Source organism: Mirounga leonina, unplaced genomic scaffold (genome assembly GCF_011800145.1).
Source record: "Mirounga leonina isolate KUSES-001 unplaced genomic scaffold, KU_Mleo_1.0 Mir_180, whole genome shotgun sequence".
Classification (NCBI taxonomy): domain Eukaryota; kingdom Metazoa; phylum Chordata; class Mammalia; order Carnivora; family Phocidae; genus Mirounga; species Mirounga leonina.
The window spans coordinates 9,659,674-9,681,739 of NW_023270469.1; the positions used below are offsets into that span (position 1 = coordinate 9,659,674).

At 44.1% G+C, this 22,066-nt stretch overlaps 1 protein-coding gene across 1 annotated transcript in view; it reads right to left on the minus strand.

Moving 5' to 3' along the window:
- Window positions 1–227: 227 nt before the first annotated feature.
- VAT1L (vesicle amine transport 1 like) overlaps window positions 228–22,066 on the minus strand; it is a 139,829-nt gene continuing 117,990 nt past the window's right edge. The window contains exons 8-9 of the mRNA XM_035024736.1: window positions 3,879–3,962; window positions 228–2,815 (exon numbers count right to left, since the gene is read on the minus strand). Coding sequence (XP_034880627.1) covers window positions 2,717–2,815; window positions 3,879–3,962 — 183 coding nt within the window. The 3' untranslated portion in view covers window positions 228–2,716. The remainder of the gene's footprint in view (window positions 2,816–3,878; window positions 3,963–22,066) is intronic.

Below are 22,066 nucleotides of genomic sequence, written 5' to 3' on the forward strand. Positions count from 1 at the left end.
ATTTAGTGGTTATACTTTCTTGCTTGAGGGAACTTGAATGTTTTTTTTTAAAGGCTTGTCTCGTCTTGACTCCTATTTTCTCTACATAGTCTTTAGTTTCTCATTTGAAAATTCTTCTATCACATTTTTTTTTTCCTTTTTGAGTCACCCACTTCCTGCATTTTAATAGTGGGGCTGCTTTTCCAACAACTATTTATGTGGAGTCACCAATATGCCAGGCAAGGTTATGCTATGCTGAATACTTTATTTATATATTTTATGTAAACATAATTTGCTTTGTAGGCACAATGTAACAAAAGCTCTAAAGCCACAAATACGTTAGACAATGTTTCAGTTCACTCCAATCAAGTTTAAATGACAGAGAAGCCTTCACAGTTCCTTTAAGGCAAACTGAGACTTTCCTTATACTTTTTTCAGAAAACCAGTCACGTGACAGGAAGAAGGTGCTTAAAACGAGAGTGCATTAAACGGCTAATTTTGGCATTTTCTTTTCTTCTGTTCTTCATGGCATAATGATAGCCAAACTCTAGTTTTCTCTTCTCACCCTGTATTCTGGAGTGACAAAAGGGTTTTCTTTAACCAACTGCCATTATATATGATGACTGTATTAATTTTGCTAGTTGAAAAACAGATTTGGGGAAGCATGATTTTTTTAACGCCTCTCCTCTGGACAAGAACAAAGGCCATTTGGATTCTGCACATAGAGCTCCCACTCCCCTCGCAGAGGACAGCCCTGATTTGGCCAATGGCTCTTTGTTACCCCAGCCCTAGAAAATGCCATTTCTGTCTAGCTCACCAGAATGTCACTTGGGTAGTGGTTCTTCTTAAAACCTCATTGTCAGCTTGGTTATGGGGGAAATATGACCAAGAATACAGCATTTAGTGAAAGTGTTGGGCGGGGGGCTGTGACAAACCTCCACATTATCTTTCTAAATGGCCCAGAAATGAAATATTGGTGAGTCCTGGGGTATGAAGAGAAGATGATGTGAGTGTCTTCTTCTGAGATACCCTCATCTCTTTGCTCATCAGATGGAAGCACCCTTTCTTGTCCCCATATTTTACATGTACATTCACAATGAGGAGAAACTCCCTTCAGATAAATATTTGGCATAAATAAGTCACCATCACAAGCTTAGTGCAGGAAAAAAGAACATGATTAATGAGGTGATTGTTCTTATAAAAGGACTTTGGAAATAAAAAGGTAATTGCTGGAATGCACTCCTTCCCATCATTTGGGGAAAGAGTTGGGTCTACCCTAAGGCTCACTGGTGGAGAGATGGGGCAATCAGGGAGCCCTCCAAGGTGTTCCAGAAAGCAAAGTGACTTGGGGTGCTAATCATGTGGGGTCCTTGTGTCTCCAGCTCTGTTTGTGAGTGAAGGAATCACCATTTGAACCAAAAGGAGTGGGAGGAGGGAATAAGGAGCCCCCTTGTGGAGACACTGAGCCTCTCTCTCGTCCTTCAGGGGAACTGTTCACCTCAAGACATATCAAGTATGGTGGGCGGGGTGTGGGGTTTCTTAAGAGTTTAGGAGCTGGAAAATTAGACAGTGGTGTATAATCAAGTAGTTTGGTCCCTGATTTCCAAAAAGCAGGGGCTTGCAAAGAGCCTGCACCATAATTTTGTATTTTAGAGGAGAGGAACTGCACATTTGGCATCAGATACTGAACATCAACCATTTGTATCGCTAGAGTTTGTTACATGTCAGAACATGCTTTGGCAAGAAAAGAGATACTCATTGATTTTTTTTCCCTAATATGGTCTACCAGGGAGGTCTTCCTTGGGGGATCCTTGGTAAAGGTAGCTGCTCACTACCTGGAAATGAAAAGAGCAAAATCGGTAATGCCCATGGCAAGCTTGCAAACATAGGCAAATCTCAGTAATGACTTCTGAAATAGTCCCACATGTGGTGAATTTTCTTAAAATTAAACGAAAATATATATGGTGGGCAGCCGGGGTGGGGGGATTTTGCTCATGAGACCTGGTTTCAGAGGAGAAATCTCTGTGGCTGATCCTCAAACTCATGCTGTTGACCCATCTTCTATCCTGAAAAATCCTGTATTGATGGTTAAGAACCAGTGAAGGGATCAAGCATCAGAGGCTGAGCAGAGAGTGGTTCAACCTTTTGACCAATAAACAACTAAATGGATGTAAGGAAGGTGCCTCTTAAATGGGGAGAGGGAAAGTACTATTTGGAGAGATCCTAAATGTATGGGCTCATAAAAGCACCTCCTGGCCTACCCTCCTTCTTCCAGCCACACTGGCAAGTGCTCTTGTCAGAATCATGGGTGGCTGGCAGCAAAAAGTGTCATTGGCCCGAAGAATTCTAGGATCTGGACAGTGCTTTTATGATAACATCTTTCAACCCAAACTTGTCTTTGCCCTTGTCTGGTCTCATAGGCTTTGGGCTCTGGGCTTGTATTAATTTGCAAGGCTGTTCTAGAACTGTCAAGAAGGACCCAAAGATGGATGGTTTTGAAGTAGGAGACGGGGGAGAATGTGATACACAGATGAGGGAGGGACATAATACTGCATGGAATGGGCTTGGCACTTAATTTCAAAAACAACAGTGATCAACAGCTTTTAGCTCAGCTGACTGCAGACAAACACAACACACAGTGGACTACAGCATTTGTTCACTGGGGTACAGAAGAGCTTTCTCAACCGGCTCCTCTTGTTCTAAACCATCCTTCACATTCTCCTGCCTGGGTCCTGGGTTACTGGATAAAGGGCATCCGCTCCTTGTTCTCGCTGTCTCCCTCGTGGTCCTCCTCCTCTTCTCCCGCCTCGCTGGTCTCTGTGCTATCGTTGGCCATCTGCAGTTCAACAGAGGACGTTTTAGAGGGTCTGCAGTCTGTCTCTTACCTTCTTCAAGCATCTGAGGAAGCCCCTTGGGAAGGACTTCTTTGAGGGCTAAGAGTTAGGGTTGCTTTCTTCCCAGGAAAGCATTGTGGTGCTGGCCGTCTTATGTTGGGTGTCCTAAGAAGCAGACTCTGAGATAAGGATTTGAGTGCAAATATTTGGAATTTGGGAGATGATGCCAGGAAGCACAAGTAGGGAGGGAGGACATGAGGCAGAAAAGGCAAGGAAGTCAGTACAGTGTGTGTTAATAAGTAGGCTCCTACTGTGGGCAACTGGGGCTCAGTCATGCCAGGGACCACTGGGAGCCCATGAGGGACTCACCTCACAGTTGTCCCACATGAGGAGGTAAGAAGACAAGGAATGGCTACTCTGGCATCTCTGGCCAAAAATGCCCCTGTGCCTGGGGGCTCTCAGACAGAGGGGTCAGGTGTGGGGGACATGGGGGCACTCAGAGCATCCACTGCACAGACTGGCCAGGGTTCAGATCTTGGTGCTGTCACTTCCTAAGAGCCAGAACAATAATGCTAACACACGTGTGTTTGTCTACTTTGTTGTCTACATCCCCCCATTGGAATGTCATTTCTATGAAGACGCAGACTTTGGCTCTAGCCAAAGCCTCGTAAGAGCCCTCCTGAGATTCAGGAACAAGGGCCATAGCATACGGCAAGCCAGGCCCTGAGCTGTTACACTCAGAATTGGGCTTTTCAGCTCCTGCTCTGGTAAGAATCCCCTGTGGTCAAACAGGCCTTCCTAAAGCCTGAGGGCCCAGCGGGACCTCATGTGTTATGGAGACAGGCGGGAAGATGATGCCAGCCATCCTGCTTAAAAGCAACAAACTGTCCTTTCCCTTTTAGCTTGCATCCCAGTTTTGTGACTAATCGCTCATTTGCACCATCATTTGATTACGCGGGTCTGCTGCGCGAGCCAGAACTGCTTGTATTTCCCCCATCCGACCTGTGCCCGCACCTGATAGACCCTCCTGTGTTGAACTGAACGGACCCTCTGCTTTTGACTCACCAGTGGAGTCGGGGTCTTCTCTACATCCAGAATTAATTTGCCGATGTTCCCCCGGTCGTGGATCCGCTGCATGGCCTCCTTCACCTGAGATGAGAAAAAGGGAAGCGCTGGTTGGGTGAGGAGTCGCCCAGGTGGAGAAGCCAAACCATTCGCCGCCCACCTGGGGGCGCTGTGGTTCAAGGTTAGCCGCTAAGCCAGCAATATTACAGGTTTGGGACACTGGGTGCAAATAAATTCTGGTTGTGTCACTCACGCACTCCGAGCTTGTGCAAGCAACTTGGCCTTCTGGGTCTAAGAAATGAAAGTGATAGTTCCTGAAATAAGAAGACGAAATTTTCTTAAAAAACAAAAGTCGGGGATGGGGTGAGGTGGGGAGGAGAGTACTGTGAAGTTCTAAAAGACACAGAGCGCATCAGCCAGAGTAAATTTTGACCAGTAAAATTATTTTTTTTCAGAGTCAGTTGTGCCCTGCTTACCAAAATGGTACATAACTCTGATTCATAGTTTAATTAAAATGACCCGTTGCCTAGGCTAAACTATATTCAGGAAAATTCCCTTCGGTGACTCCTGGTTTTGGGGTGGAAATTTTGTTTCCACCTACGTAGAGATTTCTCCAGAACTAGTATTCTCCCCAGAGAAGAAGACCTAGTTTTCCTTTAAATGATGGGGGCTTGTCAGATCAAGCCCCTCTAAAAAAAGCAAGCATGTGCCCTCGTCTGATTTATGCTTGAGAATTTCATTCTGTGGCTGTGCGGAGAATGAACTGTAGGGGGCGCTGTGAGGAGAAAATGAGATAAGGGAAGGGTAACACTACCAGACACTTGGCATGAATAGGTCCTCCACATCTCTTAGTGAAATCTAAATGGAAATACAGTATCTCTTAATTTAAAAAAATGTTATAAGAGATCTAGCCTAAATATTTTTTTTAAAGTCTCAGATTTTAAAATATTTTTGTTCACTCATTCGGTCCACAAAATATTCATTAAATGTCCTTACAGGCTAGGCACCATGGTTTTTTTGTTTTGTTTTGTTTTGTTGTTTTGTTTTGTTTAATTTAAGTAAGGTAGGATGTCTGTCTTGGAGGAACTCAATCTGGGGCTGATGGAGTAGTGTTTGCTTAAAAAACCAAAGCTGTCTTCTCATTTGGATAAAAACTTGACAGAGACATTAAAATGTGCATACTTTAATTGCTTTTCTGGGACTTATCCTAAAGACATAATTCAAATTGTGGGGGAAAAAACTTACCATACCAAAGATACTCAATCACAGCATTGCTTTTAATGGCAAAACACTGAAGCAAGTTATATATCACAGAATAAGGGAATAGTTAAGTAAACCATGGGTCTTACATTTATCTATGGAATAGAAATATTATGTTGCGATTAAGTTGCTAATTATAAAGAATGTACAGCAGGATTAAAAGCCTTTATAATATTGCTAACCGAGAAAACTGAGATGCATATTTTTATTTACATACCCATAAAAATATGGACATCCTAAAATAAGTAGAAAGGGATTTGGATATATGATAAAACATTAGGTAGGGGAAATTAGTGCCTTTTAACTCCAAACATTGACATTTGGTTATCAAATTCAAATCAGTATTTAATATAAGTTAAATGCATCTTTAAATGTAGTCTTTGGGAAACCTAGCATTGGTTAGCATCAGCCTCTTTTATAGACTGATAGTGTCATATGATTGCTAAATTTCCTGACCCTACTACATATGCCAGTATATTTCTTTTATTTCTGTGGTGAACATTGCTTTTCAAAATGCTGTTATATCTGGTTATAACAACTCTTTACTGAGAATGTTTAAATATCATGGCAGACAGCTTCCAAAATGGCTCCCAACCGTCCTTTCCTCCAGACACTTACACCCATGTATAATCCCCTTCCCTTGAATGTGGGCTGGACCTCCTAACTTGCTTCTGACCAGCAGAATATAGCAAAAGGGATGGGATGTCACCTCCAAGATTAGGTTATAAAAGACAGATTTCTGTCTGATAGTCTCTCTCTGACTCTTCTTGCTTTCTTCCTCTGATGATACAAACTGCCTTGTTGTGCACTGCCCTGTGGAGAGGCCCCCATGGCAAGGAACTGAGGGAGACCTCCCACCAACAGCCAATAAGGAAGCAACACCCTCAGTCCAAAAGCCCATGAGGAACTAGATTTTTCCAGCAATCAATGGGAGAGCTCAGAAGCAGATCCTTCCCCAGTTAAGTCTAGTAATGAGACTGTATCCCTAGCTGACACCTTGACTGAAGCCTTGGGAGATCCTAAGCCAAAGGACCCAGCTAAACCATGCCCAGATTCCTCACCCACATAAAGTGTGATCATAAGTGTTGTTTCAAGCCTCTAAGTTTTGGGGCTAATTTGTTACGCAGCAATAAATAAGCAACCTTCTTATCTTTCCTATGTAATTCTTATCTTGCAAGATCTATATTATACCCATTTTACAGGTAAGTACCTTGATGCTCAAAGATATAAGCAATTTGTCCAAAGATTATGTGGCTATCAGTGACAGAATCGTGGCTCAAACTCATGTTTGTCAGACTTCAAAACCGATGCTTTTTCCCAATTCCACCCAGACTGTGTTTAATTTAATTCTCAAAGGCAGAGGAAGGTGGTAGGTAATGTCTCACATAATGACTTCCCAGAATTCAGTTGTTTATTACCCTGGCAAGTCATTAAGCACCTGGTAACTCCTTGGAGATTCAGAACAATTTTTGTGCTCTTCTCCAATAAGACAGAGCCTAGGGAAACTGAAAAGCTGTTTTCCTACCAGTTAAAGCGTATTGTGATACTAGAAAAAAGCCCCCTGAATGGCTGGCTCTAATCTGCATATTTTGGGGAACTTTCTTTTCTTTTCTTTTCTTCCTTCCTTCCTTTCTTTCTTTCTTTCTTTCTCTTATTTATTTGAGAGAGAGAGAGCGTGTGCACAGAAGTGGGGGGGCAGAGGGAGAGAGAGAAACTCAAACAGACTCTGAGTGTGGAGCCCAACATGGGGCTCAATCCCAGGACCCTGAGATCATGACCTGAGCCGAAACCAAGAGTCAGACGCTTAACCGACTGGGCCACCCAGGGACCCCTGCGAAATGAACTGACCCCTTGAAGTTCCTTATGTGGGGGACAGTGAAAGGGTTAGGAGTCTTTCCAAGAGGTGACTGAAGTAGTCTGATCCCCAGTCATACTGTCTGAGTTTACATCTTCTTATGCTGCTCCTGGAGATGTGAAAGAGTCCTTTTGATGACAGCTTAGAAGGAAAGAATTACCATTTTTTTTTTAGCAATTTACATGTACAGTATGAAGGCATTGCTTAATGTATGAGGCACATACATTGCTTTTTATCTGCACACCGCGGGTTCACAGAAGAGAAATCTAAAGGTGAAAATCGGACTCTGTCCCCGGTCACCATCTGAAAGGTGGGTAGAACCACTTGGGAGCTGAGAGAGCGGTTTCCCCTTTTCAGGACTCTGGACAAAAGCCAGGACAGGGCTCTGCCATCTGTACTCCAAAACTGCCCTCAAATAACCCCATCATAAGGTGGAGTCTGCAGAAAGAGACCTTGCTCCCAAATTACCAGTTTATAAACTGAGGTACCTCAGTAGGTGAGAGTGCCCAAAAGCTGGTGGTGAGAACCTCCAAAAAGATACTTGTTCTCTCTTGGGGCTAGCATTTTTCTAAGATACACTTGCGCTTAAAACCTTTTCCCATTGCGGGCACCTGGGTGGCTCAGTTGTTAAGCATCTGCCTTAAGCTCAGGTCATGATCCCAGGGTCCTGGGATCGAGCCCCGCATCGGGCTCCCTGCTCAGCGGGAAGCCTGCTTCTCCCTCTCCCACTCCCCCTGCTTGTGTTCCCTCTCTTGCTGTGTCTCTCTTTGTCAAATAAATAAATAAAATCTTTAAAAAACATACAAACAAAACCTTTTCCCATCGCACTCGAGAAAAGCCTAGCAGACCTGCACTGCCTCGTGCAGGAGCCATGAGTCACATGGGGCACTGAGCCCTTGAACCGGGGCCAGCACAGACTTCAGTGTGCTGTGAGTGTAAACCACCTGGCCGACTGCAAAGGCTTAATAAGACAGAATATATACCGTCTCATTCAGAATTGTTGACATGCATTGCACGTTGTGAGGATAACATGTTAAATATTCTAGGTTAAGTAAAACATATTACTAAAGTGAATTTTGCCCACGTTTTACTTTTCTGAATATGGCTACGACAAAACTGAAACTTTGAGCATGGCTCAGGTTAGACTTCTGCTGGACAGCACTGGACTTGTTCTTCAGGAGCTGATGTCGGTCACTCTTTCTGGCTTCACTACTTTCTTTACACTTCCTCTGCTCCGGCCACTGGAGACTTATCTGAAGCTCACTGGGCTTCTCAGCTTTATGCCTCTGTATAGATCAGGTTCCTTCCCGGAGTGTGAAGTGCGCTGGTCCTGGAGCTAACTCACATTTGTCCTGTGGCTGGTTTAGATGCGAACCCTTCTAGGAAGCTGTTCTGCACCTCCCACCCCTGCCCCTCGCACTTGGGGTCAAGTCTCCTTTGGGCTCCCTTGGCACCTTGGGCCTTGGGCCAGCTAGTAATGTCACACTTACCCCCAGCTTAGAACTTAGCTGCTCTTCTCTACAGTACAAGTCTCTGGACCGGCACCGTGCAGTAGAAATAGGAAGTGAGCTACAGATGTCCTAAAATTTCTCTAGTTACTCCCATTAACAAATGTAGAAAGAAACTGGTGAAATTAATTTTCATAATATATTTTCTTTAACCAGATCTATCCAAAATATTATCACTTTAATATATACTCAACACAATAAAGTCTTAATGAGATATTTTATATTCCTTTTTTTTTCCCTTTTGTACTACGTGTTTGGAATCCAGGGTATACTTGGTACCTACATGTTTCAATTCAGATGAGCCACTCTTCAAGTGCCCAGTGGCTGCACGTGGCTCACGTCTACCATATTGGAGAGGGCAGCTCCAGATGGTGGGACAGTGGCACCAACCTCAGGGACCCCAGTGCATAGGAGTATTTAGCATATGATGGCCTCCAGGATGAATGAATGAATGAATGAATGAGCAAGTGGGTATGTGGAGAAAGTGAGATGCCATGCGGCTGAGCCACATGAGAGGTTTCTGTTTCATCTGGCCCACATCCTAGAGCTCCTGGCCCAGGCAGCTGCCTCTTGGTGGCCTGCTCAGTGCTGTCTGGGTGGCCTAGTGGAGTCTGTTTGTCATCAGGGCCATGGCCCCTCACATCCAGTCTGACATACCACTGCCAGCTATGTGGCTGGCCAGATCTGGTGTTGGCAGCTGGATTTTCCAGGGCATACTCAGGCTATCCCAGCCAGAGCTGGTGTCCCATCCAGACAGTGGGAGGAAGTTTGAGTCACATCATTAAAACATCGCAAGATGCCAAGATCCTGAGCACAGAGGCTACCTAAGCTTTTTTTACTTCCTGTCCCTGGGAGGCCATCTTGGTACCATCCCAAGTGGATGGTGGCAGGAGGCAGTGAGATCATCACTGAGTCCTAGGCTCTGCTTTGACTCATCAGGGTCATTCCAGCAAGTTGCTTCATCTCTGCTCCTCACCTTCTTAATATGTTAAATGATAACAGCTATTCTATCCATTCATTCATGCAGTCAGTCACTCATTCAAACAGTGCCACAGCCCTGTTCAGGAGCTCTCTCTGTCCTGAAGCCCTCACAGTTTTGTTTTTTAAATAGGCTAATCATAATAAAAAGAATCTCACGATTAAAAAATGTGTTCTTGGGCGCCTGGGTGGCTCAGTTGGTTAAGCGACTGCCTTCAGCTCAGGTCATGATCCTGGAGTCCCTGGATCGAGTCCCGCATCGGGCTCCCTGCTCGGCAGGGAGCCTGCTTCTGCCTCTGACCCTCCCCCCTCTCATGTGCTCTCTCTCTCTCATTCTCTCTGTCTCAAATAAATAAATAAAAAATCTTAAAAATAAATAAAATAAATAAAATAAAATAAAAAATGTGTTCTTGATTTGTTTATTTAGCCCCATGGATCGCAACCCATCAGAGTTGATCCCGTACCCTTGGTTCACGCTCCAACAAAGTCCACTGGCATTCGAGATGGCATTCACGCATGATCTACAGGAAAAATGAACTGGTTCATACCATGTTTGCAAAGGACCAGTAGTTACAGTCATTCTTACTTCTGTCTGCAGTGGGACTAGAAGAGGAGAGGTGGGGTTTCTGGAAGCCTGGGAATAGTGGTGAGTAAACACCTACAAGATCCCCTGCCATCATGAAGTTTATGGTCTTGTGGGAGACATAGACAATCAAAGAATGACTGGAATAAATATAAGATCGCCCCTTGATAATTCTAAGATGGTGTTACAAGGATGTGGATGGGGGATTTGATCTGGTTGGGAAGATCAGGGAGGGCTTCCCTGAAGAAGTGATAACTGAGCTGGGATTTAAAGGATGAATAGGAAGTAACTAAGACAAAAAAGGAGAGGGACCATTCCAAGCAGAAGGGGCCGAATGTGAAAGGAAAGACTGAGAAGAGACCAGGGGGGATGAGGACAAAGAGCAAATGTGAATGTAGGGCAAGATGCTGGCAAGCTTGGTTGGGGCCTTTGGTGCTGTATTCCAAAAAGTTTCCAAGGATACAGTGGCCACACTGACCATACAAATCTAGACTGTCTTTCCACCTCCAGTTGCCTTCTAACCGAGTAGTCCATTTTGTCACACTTGAGTAATGAGAGTTAACAATGCTCAATTTTTGTTGGGATCTCATTTAATGTTTCATGGTCTTCAATTTCCTTTTGAATGGTGTGAAAGGCACAAAGTCATTAGGGTACAAATGACACCACTTAATAATCAAAGCATTTGGCTTGTGCCATGAATAATAATAAGCCTAGCCACCTAAAATAGGAAAAAAAAATTAAGATGGGTTATTCCATGCATCACTGTGCCTATTAGGTGATAAATTAAAGGTCTGAAAAGGAAGAAATGAGTAATACTATAATTAAGAAGCACATCTACCAATGTCATCTATGGAAGATTACTCACATTAACAACAGCCATCTTTGGGAAGGCTTAAAATACAAAGTGGGTGTTGAAAAGTAACACAGTCATTGCAAGTAGACTTGGAATCTGTAATTTCTGTGTTTTGTCAAGTAGCTCCAGGAGTCTAAAGTGAGTGAGCCCCCAGATCTTGACCTAGATGGAAGAGTGACCACAGAAGTAAAATGTCAGGGACTGTGGATTGACCCACTTGGGAAGACAGAAAAAAGAGTCAGTCAGCTGCTCTTTTGGACCAGTTGCACATGGGGTCTTTCCAACAATGCAGGGTATGGACTAGGATGGAGAAAAGGAGGTGACAAGGGTGCAGAACTGAAGGAGGCACTCACTCGCAGGGTCATGCAGGTGCTGGGTCAGCACATGAGAGGAAGCCCCTCTTACCTTTTAACCCTTGTCACCTGTCTGGCCCCACCCTAGTTCTGGTCCTCAAGGATGGCTGTTATTTTCTTTAAAAGGGGAAACATTAAGTAGCTTTCAGAAGCATCTGCTTGGCCACTGGACAATGGAGATGCTCCAAGAGGATTTTTCAAGGGGCTCTTAATAGGAACACTGGCTGAAAAGAGATAAAGAACATTCTGAGTGTGAGGAAGAAGGAAGGCAAGGAAGAAAACAAAACAGTAGAATCTGGATGGAGTAACTGGTCCTTTTTCCTTCATGGGTACTTGGATGACACTGACTCTTTTGACCAAAAATATATCGTGGTCATGAGGGGTTCAGATGAATTAAACATTGAGCCAAAAGGCAGGTTATTCTGCAGAAATCTGCAATCCATAATCAAGCCAAACTATATATTCTTACCCTGTTGTATTTTGAACTAAAGCAAAAGATGAAAAACAATCCAGTGAATTCTCTCCACTGTTTGTTTTATCTTATTTAACCATGTTTCCCACTGTTGGATTTGGATGGTTGGATAGAATTGAAGTGGACACTCAGTGGATGCTTATTCCAACATGAGAGTGTTGGATGCTTATTCCAACGTGAGAGTGAGGTTTCTGGGGAGGAGGAGGAAAAGGTTCAGGAGAGAATTCCTGCTCCCTGCAGAAAAATATCTGTTGTACAATCCATAAAAGGGACATTTGAACTGTGATGGGGCACAAAAGAGGACGCCGTTGGGGATGGGACAAGGACGAAAACCAAGGAAGTAACTCTTAGTTTGAGACTTGAAGTTCGAGTAGAAGGTTGTCACTCAGCCAATAGAAGGACATATAACTAATCCAAGGAAATATTGCTCAACTCAGAGAATGAGTCATTGATGGCCACAAGAACATGGAGGGTGATGATGAGTTACGCTTTGAAAATCCTCATGAATTGCTTAAGCTCCTCAAGTCCGCTGGACATGGTTAAAAAATAACCTGAGCCCCCTCCCCGTCAGAAATTCCACATGATGGTGGCAGAACTTGCAAAATATAATTCCAGCTGTTTGGTCCTTTGCTTTGACTCTTATAGCAAAATCCTCTAACTAGGGAGAGTCTCTATATTTCTGCTCAGAGGACTCTGGTTCCTTACTAAGAATATAACTACCTTGCTTGCAGATGATCTGGTTTTATTTAGTCACAGATTGATAACTACACCATTCCATGATAACTGTGGGCTTTCAGCTGGAGCTGCCAGACACGACAGTTTATGGAGAAGGGTTAGAACTCTAAGGAGGCCAGAGACCCTTCAAAATCTTGAAAGTTCTCAGAGGGGTAGCCATGTTTTCAAAAGAATGACAGCCAGACCTGCTGACCTTTAGGAATTACAGGTTAGAAGGCAGAGGTGACTTTCTTTAGGCTTGGAGAGAAAGGGCTTGCTTGCGGGTGTTTGGGGGCATTTTTAGTACCTAAGGGAATTGAGAAGTATTGATTACATCATTCAGACATAGCGGTAGTTGAGACAAGGGCTAGGGTGCCAAGGGTACCAAATTCGAGGTGGCCACCAGAGCTGATATGCCTGGGACAAGTTGTCCAGCAGTGGTAAATGGCTCAGAGTAAGGAACAGAAATAAGAGAGGGGTTGTGTTTGTATTCGAGGTGTCTGCAAACAAAGTGCTCACGTGGAAACCTGGTTCTCCACGACTTTGACTGAGGGGGGTTTTTGAGCATCCCCTCACTTAAAGAGAAAGGATGGAGGGGGCTAGAGGCTCCGGACCTAGCACCGTAGTGATATGAGAGTCACACCTGTCCATACATTGTGTTAGGAGGAGGCTAGAGTCACAAGTAAAGAGCTGGATCTAAAAACCAGGTAAATGTAAAGGACAAGGCAGAAGCGGTACCTCCATGGGGTGTTGGGGGGGTGGGGGGCATTGTTCATTATCATCACAGCAGCTGACATAGGACGAACACTTGGCAGGTGCTATCACCGATCAAAGCACCCTATAGGCATGATCTCATTTCGTTGCATCAAGCCTGTGTGGTTTAAGTGGGAGTTGGTCAGACTGTCAATCAGGGGAACATAAAAATATTCTCCCTTTTCTTCTGGAGTCCCTGTTGCTCATGGAGGACAGCTGAGATGAAACTGAGGTTTAGTGTGGGGAAAGTGGCTTTGCCCAAGGTGAAACGGGGGAATGTGGAGGCGCCGGGCTTCCACGTGAGCCCTGTGTAACTCCAGCACTTAACGCCAGGTTGCCAGGTGTGCAAGCCTGGGATGAAGTGTGAGACAGGAAGGAAGGTTCTGGGGCCTGGGGCCCTGCATGTAGGGACCAGTAATGCGTTACTTCCTCTGTACTTGGGTATGCACCTTACTGGTTCCTTGGTTATGACACTTAACTCCCTTCCCTCTTGAAGAGTTTCTCAACCGAGGAACTATTTACATTCTGCGCCGGAGAATTCTCGGTTGTGAGCAGGCTGTCCTGTACATTGCAGGGTATTCAGCTGCATCTCTGGCCTATGCTCACTCAATGCCAGTAGCACTCCCCAGTTTGATAAGTAAAAATGTTTCTAGATATTGCCAAGTGTCCCCTGGAGGACCAAATCGCCTCCAGTTGAGACCTTCAGCATTATGGGAGCATATACTTCATTACCCCTCTCCATCCCTCCCACTGGTCTGTGGGCTCACGGGCAGGCAGCTCCACACCTCAGTACTCACATGACACCCTGGACAGGGACTTGCCCACAGGAGACTGGGTTCTTCTCTATTCCTAGGACTAGGACTGGGAAGAGTGTGTGGTACACAGCAGGTGCTCAGTACCAGAAGAACACAAGGTGGCCTCTGACCTCAAAATGCTCATTGGTTGTATTAGTTTCTCTCAAAGGGTGGACTGAAAGCTGTCTCCATCAGAATCACAAAGCGTGGCTTTTAAAGTGCTGTATTGGCCTTACCCTATACCTATTTGCTGAGACTGGAGATACTCCCCTCCAGGTGATTCAGGGGCTCTCAAGTTTCAGACCCTTGAGATTAACTGGTTCTTCATTTAGCAAATACTGACTGCCTACTCTAAATCAGGCACTGTGCTTGGCTGACTCATGGCAAGGAACAGGAAAGACAAGCCCCCTGCCTGGCTAAGATCCCTCTCAAGAGAGTGAGCCTGCGTTCCCCTTTCTCATATCTGGGTAGAGCCTAGTTTAACCCTTGGCTTATATGTCATTGCCTGTTAGAAAGTGGCAGAAGGCCACAGCTACGGCCCCTCCCATCCCAGGGCAGCGGGGAAGGAATCAGATGGCAGCTTCGGTTCTGCACCCTTGTGTAGACATTAAACAGCCTGACTTCTGCTCAGTGCATCAAGAAACCTTCAGGACATTGTTTTACGATGAATGAAACCCATTTACTGGCTCTGTGTGGCCCCTCAAAGGACCCAGCCACTGAGTTTCATGTGCTCATGGTTGGAAGGGATGATCTCTGTGGTGGCGGAGTCCTAGGATATGTGTGCATCCGTTAGAATCAGTGGGTTATTGAGCAACCCACAACCTATGGTACAATGAGCCAGATCTTACTGTGACATGAGCAGAAAAATCAGAAGCAGAGTTGCATGCTGGAGATGCAGTGGGAAGGCTTATTTCTTTTTGAGGAAGGAAAGTAGGATCTAGTGTGACCCAGTGGCTAGCAGAGATGTATTATCCTTGAATTAAGATATGCAAATCAGTGCTTTGCACGGTGAAGGCAAATGTCCAGAAATAAAATTGTATTTAGCTATAACTACAACCAAGTAGGGCGCCTGGGTGGCTCAGTTGGTTAAGCGACTGCCTTCGGCTCAGGTCATGATCCTGGAGTCCCGGGATCGAGTCCCACATCGGGCTCCCTGCTCGGCAAGGAGTCTGCTTCTCCCTCTGATCCTCCCCCATCTCGTACTCTCTCTCTCTGTCTCATTCTCTCTCTCAAATAAATAAATAAAATCTTAAAAAAAAAAATAACTACAACCAAGTAAATAATTGTTTGCATATAGACAGAAATCTGGTAATAATACCTTGAAAAAAATCACACCCAGTCTATAGCTAAACTATTCATTCTTTTCGTTAAAAAAGAAATTATGAACACATGGTAATGTTTGGGTAATAAAACAACAGCAATTTCTCAGACAGCTCTGGAGGTTACAAGTCCAAAATCAAGGATTGATTATTAGCTGCCATAATTTATAAGGAAACAAGTCCCTTCACCCATTATTTAATTACCAGCGATAACCAATTCATATAGGAAAGGCAGGATAAATAATTGATTTTTTCCTTATGTTTACTGGTAGCAACAACTTTTCAAAAGAAGCAAAATGAAGGAAGCGGAATAAAACTTCATGAGTAAAACATTCACTACTTTAATAGTTAATATGCCTTATTTGATATTTAAAGGCAGAAAATTGGAGAAAAATGTTCATTGAGAGTAGGACAGTTATGAGAATTACAGGATATCTCTGTATCTTACTGACATGATAAGGAGAGTAAGTAACTGCATATTCAGTGTGACCAAATCTATGTAAAATACATACTAATTTAGATAATAATAGGTTGTATCAACCCAAAGCTCTGGCTACCTCTGAGTGGTAGGGATATGGCTAGTTTTCATTTTCTTCATTATCTGTGTTTTAAATATTTACTTATTTATTTAAACCACCTTACTGAAGTATCGTTGACATGTAAAAAGCTGTATATAATCAATGATTACAACTTGACGAGTTTGGGGGTAAGCATACACCTGTGAAACCATCACCACCATTAAAGTCATAAACAGACCCATACCCATCACTTCCCGAAGCTTCCTCCTGTTCTCTTCATTATAATAATTATGTTTTAGTTATGTTTTATGATAAGAGCACTTAACATAAGATCTACCCTCTTGGCAAATGTTAAGTGTACCTTAATAGAGAGTGTTGTTAGCTGTCGGCCCTGTGCTTTCATGCTGGATCTCCAGAGCTCACTCAGCTCATGTAACTGAAACTTGGTACCCTTTGACTACTGCCCCCCAGTCCTCCCTCCCCTGGCCCCTGGCAACCACTCTTCTGTTCTCTGCTTCTGTAAGTGTGACTAGTTTAGATTCCACATGGAAGTGAGATTTTATTTTTTCTGTGTTTATAAAAAGGTCCACAATGAGCATGTGCTCATTATAGAGTAAGTTTTAAAAGTGATGGTGAGTATACCCTCTAGGTCCATCTGTGTTGTTGCAAATGGAAAGATTTCTTTTTTTTTATGGCTGAATAACATTATATATATGTATACACACACACGCACGCGCACGCACACACACACACCACATCCTCTTCATTCACTCATCCGTGGATGGACATGGGTTTGCTTCCATATCTTGGCTATTGTAAATAATGCCGCAATAAACATAGGGGTGCATCTATCTTTTTGAATTAGTGTTTTTGTTTTCTTTGAGTAAATACCCTGTAGTGGAATTACTGGATCATATGGTAGTTCTATTTTTAATTTTTTTGAGGAACCCACAGGGTATAATGCTAAGGTAAATCAGAGAAAGACAAATACCGTATGATTTCACTCATATGTGAAATTTAAGAAACAAAACAAAGAAAAGGACAAACAGACTCTTAAATGCAGAGGAGAACCTTGTGGTTTGCCAGAGGGGAGGTGGGTGGCGGGGTGGGGAAAAACAGGTGATGGGGATTAAGAGTACAGTTTATCTTGATGAGCAGTGAGAAGTGTATAGAATTGTGGAATCATTACATTGTGGACCTGAAACTAATATAACACTGTATGTTAATTATACTTGAATAAAAAAGTAAAAGAATACCACTTAAAAAAAATAAAAGTGATGGCTGGTAAAGCAGCAACTCCACTTTGATCATCCCAGGAGTGAATGGAGGTTACAGAACAGGGGCAGAGGGAAGCTTTTTTGGGCTATTTCATGGAGATGTGCAAGTGACTCCAAAGTAAAAGAACCAGCAGCAAACAAGAGGACGAAACACAACGAAACACAATCAGTGTCTCTTTGAGGATGCCGCATCACAGGATGCCCCATCAGCATCAGAGGATGTCCCACCGTGCTGCCCAAGAGGCGACTCATTATCTCCCACCTGACTCTCTCCAGGCCACCAGAATCTAAACTCAGCCCTCACCTGCAGAAGGCACCTCCCCTGCTGCAGCCACTTTGCGGGAGGTCTTTGCTCTCATCTCCTTGTGTGTGTTGTCTCCCCCTCTCAAGCCCCCATCCCGGAGGATGATTTTCCCAGCCTTCTCTTTGGTCCCAGGCTCCAGTTTTTCCACGCTCTGGTCTGCCCTCATTCAGCTGTCAGAGCCGTGATTATTGATGGACACTGTCATTTGTCTTTCGTGCCCCCAATGCTGGGACTGCGCTGTAAATTGGTATGTGATGGTAGTGATACTTGATGTCTAATACTGACCACTCAGCACATGCCCTAGGCACATGCTAAGCATCAGGTGTTTTTCATGGAATATTCCATTTGCTCCTCATTATAACCCCATGATGGATGTACCGTAATTATTCTCATTTTACATATACAGAAAATGAGGATCAGGGAGGTTAATTAACCTGCCTAAGGTCACAGACAAAGTAGCTAGCAGAGCTAGCATTTTTAACCTAGACTGCTTATGAAATACAGACAGATGAAACTCTTATGTCTGGGATTGCCTTAAGACACTCCTGACAAATAGCAGGGTAGGGTGGGGTGGGGTGGGGGCAACACCTTGCCTCCAAAATCAACCAAACGTTAATCATTGTGGAAGCTGGGTTGACGGGTATGTGGTTGGGGGAGGGCAGTTGGTATTCTATTGCTACCTTTGAATATGTTTGGAATTTGCCCAAAAGCTTATAAAACATGAACTTTGAGCTCTGCTCCCCAAACAACAACCATAACAACAGTTGCAGCACCCAAGTGCTCAACCATTACACCATCATTAGGAACCCAGTATATATTTGATGATGATGTTACAACCAAGGGTTTTGGGTTCCTTAGAAACTTGGCGCTAGAGAAGTTCAAGGTGTTATTTTCGTCTCCCCAGGTAGAAGAATGTACCCTTTCAACCAAATAGCCCAGCTTTGAGAAGGTAATAACTTCCAGTATCGGCCAGGCTGCATTCGGGGAGATGAACGCACGCAGCCCCTGCCCTAGACAAGCCCAGGGCTGCCAAGGCAGGGAGGCCACCAGAACGCTCAATTCCAGTAGAGCATGGGAAGAGCTATATTGGAGGGATGAATGAAGAGGTGTTCGAGCCAGGAGAGGAATTGACTCAATTTAGAGGAAAATGGCATTTGTGTTGGGTTTTTGAGGATAGGGAGGCGTCTTCTGGGAAAAGGAAATGCATGTACTTGAGGCAAGAGCAGAGTCGTGGAAGAGAATTATGGCTCATTCAGGGAATGGAGTGTCGGTAAGGGGGACACTGTGTGCTGAGTTTTGATGGTTGGGCTCGTCTGTGGGGACAGCGAGTGGGAGAGACCTTCACCTGGACACAAACAGAGGTGCACCCTGGCAGGTGGGGCACTGGACGAGGAGAGACGGGAGACCAGTGAGATCTGGGAATTGGGGGATGCTGGTGACATGAAACTGACAAGATGCAGTGGGATATGCTGTTAAATCCCACTTCGCCTTTAAGACCGTTTCAGGCTGTTTCTGGAAGCCATGTAATTCCCCAGAGGATAGAAAGATCCTCTAAAATGACCTATGTTTTGAAAGATTCTCCATCAAGCAGAGATGAGATCTGAGGTAATTCGATTTATCTTCATCCATTTTAATTAGCTTTGCAAACAGATGACCTTGCTAGCCTGGAACCTTCCTTATGTCAGAGTCTGTGTGATGCTAAAGTCTAATTCCTGATTATCTGTGCCCATTTGCCGAGCCTTGGAGGGGCACCGGGGGGCTAGCATCTTCTTTCCTGCTTATTTCTTGCTTGTCTGTCAGCTGAGTTTTTTTCTCTAAGCACGAAGGAATAGCTGTTAGCCTCGAGATGGGGTTGCCATGGCAATGAGACAGCAAACAGACTCAGTGGGGGTTGGGGGGTAGGAAGATGAAGAGGTGTGGTCCAGCAACTTCCCATTCCTGCTCAGGGGCCCCCTACCTCAGCCAACTTGTTGGTGAGTAGGGGATGGAGTGGCTGAGTCACTCTTGCTCCAAAGTGGGGTTCACTGACTGGGTGGTCAAACTGGACTGATCTCTGAGGGATGGCTTTTGGACAACAGTCAGATCCTCTGGGTTCTTTGGGGGAATGGTGGATGTGGGAATGTCCCCCTAAACAGACAAAGGGTTTGGTAGAAGTTGGCATAACAGACAAAGGGTTTGGTAGAAGTTAGGGAGGCAGATGGCAATTCATCCACACTAATAAGAAACTGAGGTCAAGTAGTGTAGGAAATGTTTGTAGAGTCTTTAAAAAGTCTTTAAAACACCTTGCAAAGCCTTTAAATTTCTCCGACTTAGTAATTCCACTTTTGGGAATAGAGCCCAAGGAAATAATCCTACAAATGGAATAATAATAGGAAAAAATTATATTCAAACTGTTTGTTGCAGCTAAAACAAAAAAAAATTAAAACCTAGATGTCCAGGAATGGGGAAACAGGGGAGTAAACTCTGACATATTAATTTATTGGCGTATTATGTGGCCATGATAATTTAACATGCTTAATAAGAGTCTCTGAGAGGGGGGAAAAAAGCAGTCTGCCAGGTTTTTTAAGCAGTGTGATTATAATTTCTAAAAAAAGTCAAACCCCTGAGCCAAAGAAAAGCAAAACCAACCCCCAAATATGAAAATACTGGAAGAAAAAAGCAACAAAGTACAATTGACCCTTGAAAAACACCAGGGTTAGAGCACCGACCCCATGCCCCCAAACCCCAGAGACTTTTGAAAATCCATGTATAACTTTGGACTCCCCCAGAACTTAACCGCCCATAACCTACTGTTGACTGAAAGCCTAACCAATAACATAAACAGTCAATTAACACATATTTTGTATATGTTTCATATACTGTATTCTTACAAAGCAGTGAGCTAGAGAAAAGAAAATGTCATTAAGAAAATCATAAGGAAGAGAAAATGCATTTATAGTCCTGTATTGTAAACAATGTGTAAGTGGACCCACACAGTTCAAACCCATGTTGTTCAAGGGTCAACTGTATATGCAAGGGTTATTGTTGGGTAATGGGAATATACATTTTTTTCCCCTTTATTTTCTCTTTCTTTAAAGGGGCATACTTTTAAATGTCTCCACTGAGTATATGTTATTTTTCCTACTAGAAGAAAATCATTTTTAAAAGTTCTATAATCTGGAATCAGCCATGTTTCCAAGTGAATGAGCTGATAATCTTAGCAAGTACAGGTACCACAGGCCACTTATACTTATTTTCGGGCTCTTCTATTGTCAAAGCAATTCTCGGCATTGTGGAAGCTGCAAGACCAGACGATACAGCAGTTTTGCCCCATGGATATGATGGACTAGGTCTATTAGCTTCTGGATGGTTCTATCACCGAGCGCTCTGAACAGACTTTGACTCAACCCGGACAATCTGTATGAACACACAGCTGACAGTCCTGTGTACAGTGCGGAATCTGTAATTAGCCTCATCGTTTTTCATTACTTGGGATTCCATGCAGGTTTTAAAGAAATTATCCCATGGTTGAAGAAGGCTTGGGAGAGCGTTCAATTTATCTCTGTGTGTGTGCAGGTGGAATTATGCGAAACCTGCCTCCGTGGAAGTCCCATCTGCCTGGGTTGTTTTCCTTTACCACTGCTCATCAGTCTGCAGAGTCTTGGCACAAGAAAGAGGCAGGTATACCTGCCTCTCAGTCACCCACAGCTGTTTAAGTAACTGAAATAGATCCAGAATAATAATGTGGACAAAAATAGCTATATGAGCTTTGATGATGTGAGGCAATATAATAGTAATAGTAATGATGATGATAACGGCTGTGTTTTCTGAGTACTTAGGACATGCCAGCAGTAACTGGCTACCGTGTTTATAGGCATCATCTCTCTTAATCTTCACATCAGTTCTGTACATAGCAGGTGCATTATTTCTACTTTACAGAGGAGGGAATCAAGAATCCTAGAACTTCATGTGCTCAAGGTCACACAGCTGAAAAAGGGGAAGAGCCAAGATTTAAAGAAGGGAGCCAAGGTATTTAAAATCTATTCTGTCATCACCATTAAGTCATTTAGTGCTTCTAACAAGTCTGAGAGGCTTGGGCCATCACCCACAGTTTCTAAGGATGAGAACACCGAAGCTGAGAGAGGTTGAGTAAGCCCAACACACAGCTAGCATGCAGCAGAGCTACGACTCAAACCCAGCTAGTGTGTGTCTGTGACCCCAGAGCCTGTTTCCTCCCCCCTCCTACAGCACAGTGGCCCTGTCACCGGGCAGAGAATGTCGGGCAAAGATGTCATTTCGAACCCTTAACACTGAACCCAGTACAGAGCAGATGCTTCACAAGATTTGTTGAAAGCCTGAGTAAATGACATATAGATGCTGAGAAACTCTAAGCAAGACAATGAAGAGTTCAAGGTGCATCCATCCACCCCAAACAAAATAGTCAACCAACCAAACCGAAGTGCCTTGGAATCGCCATCAAAAGAGTGTTGTAGGGCGCCTGGGTGGCTCAGTTGGTTAAGCGACTGCCTTCGGCTCAGGTCATGATCCCAGGGTCCTGGGATCGAGTCCCACATCGGGCTCCCGGCTCAGCGGGAAGCCTGCTTCTCCCTCTCCCACTCCCCCTGCTTGTGTTCCTGCTCTGTCTCTGTCAAATAAATAAATAAATAA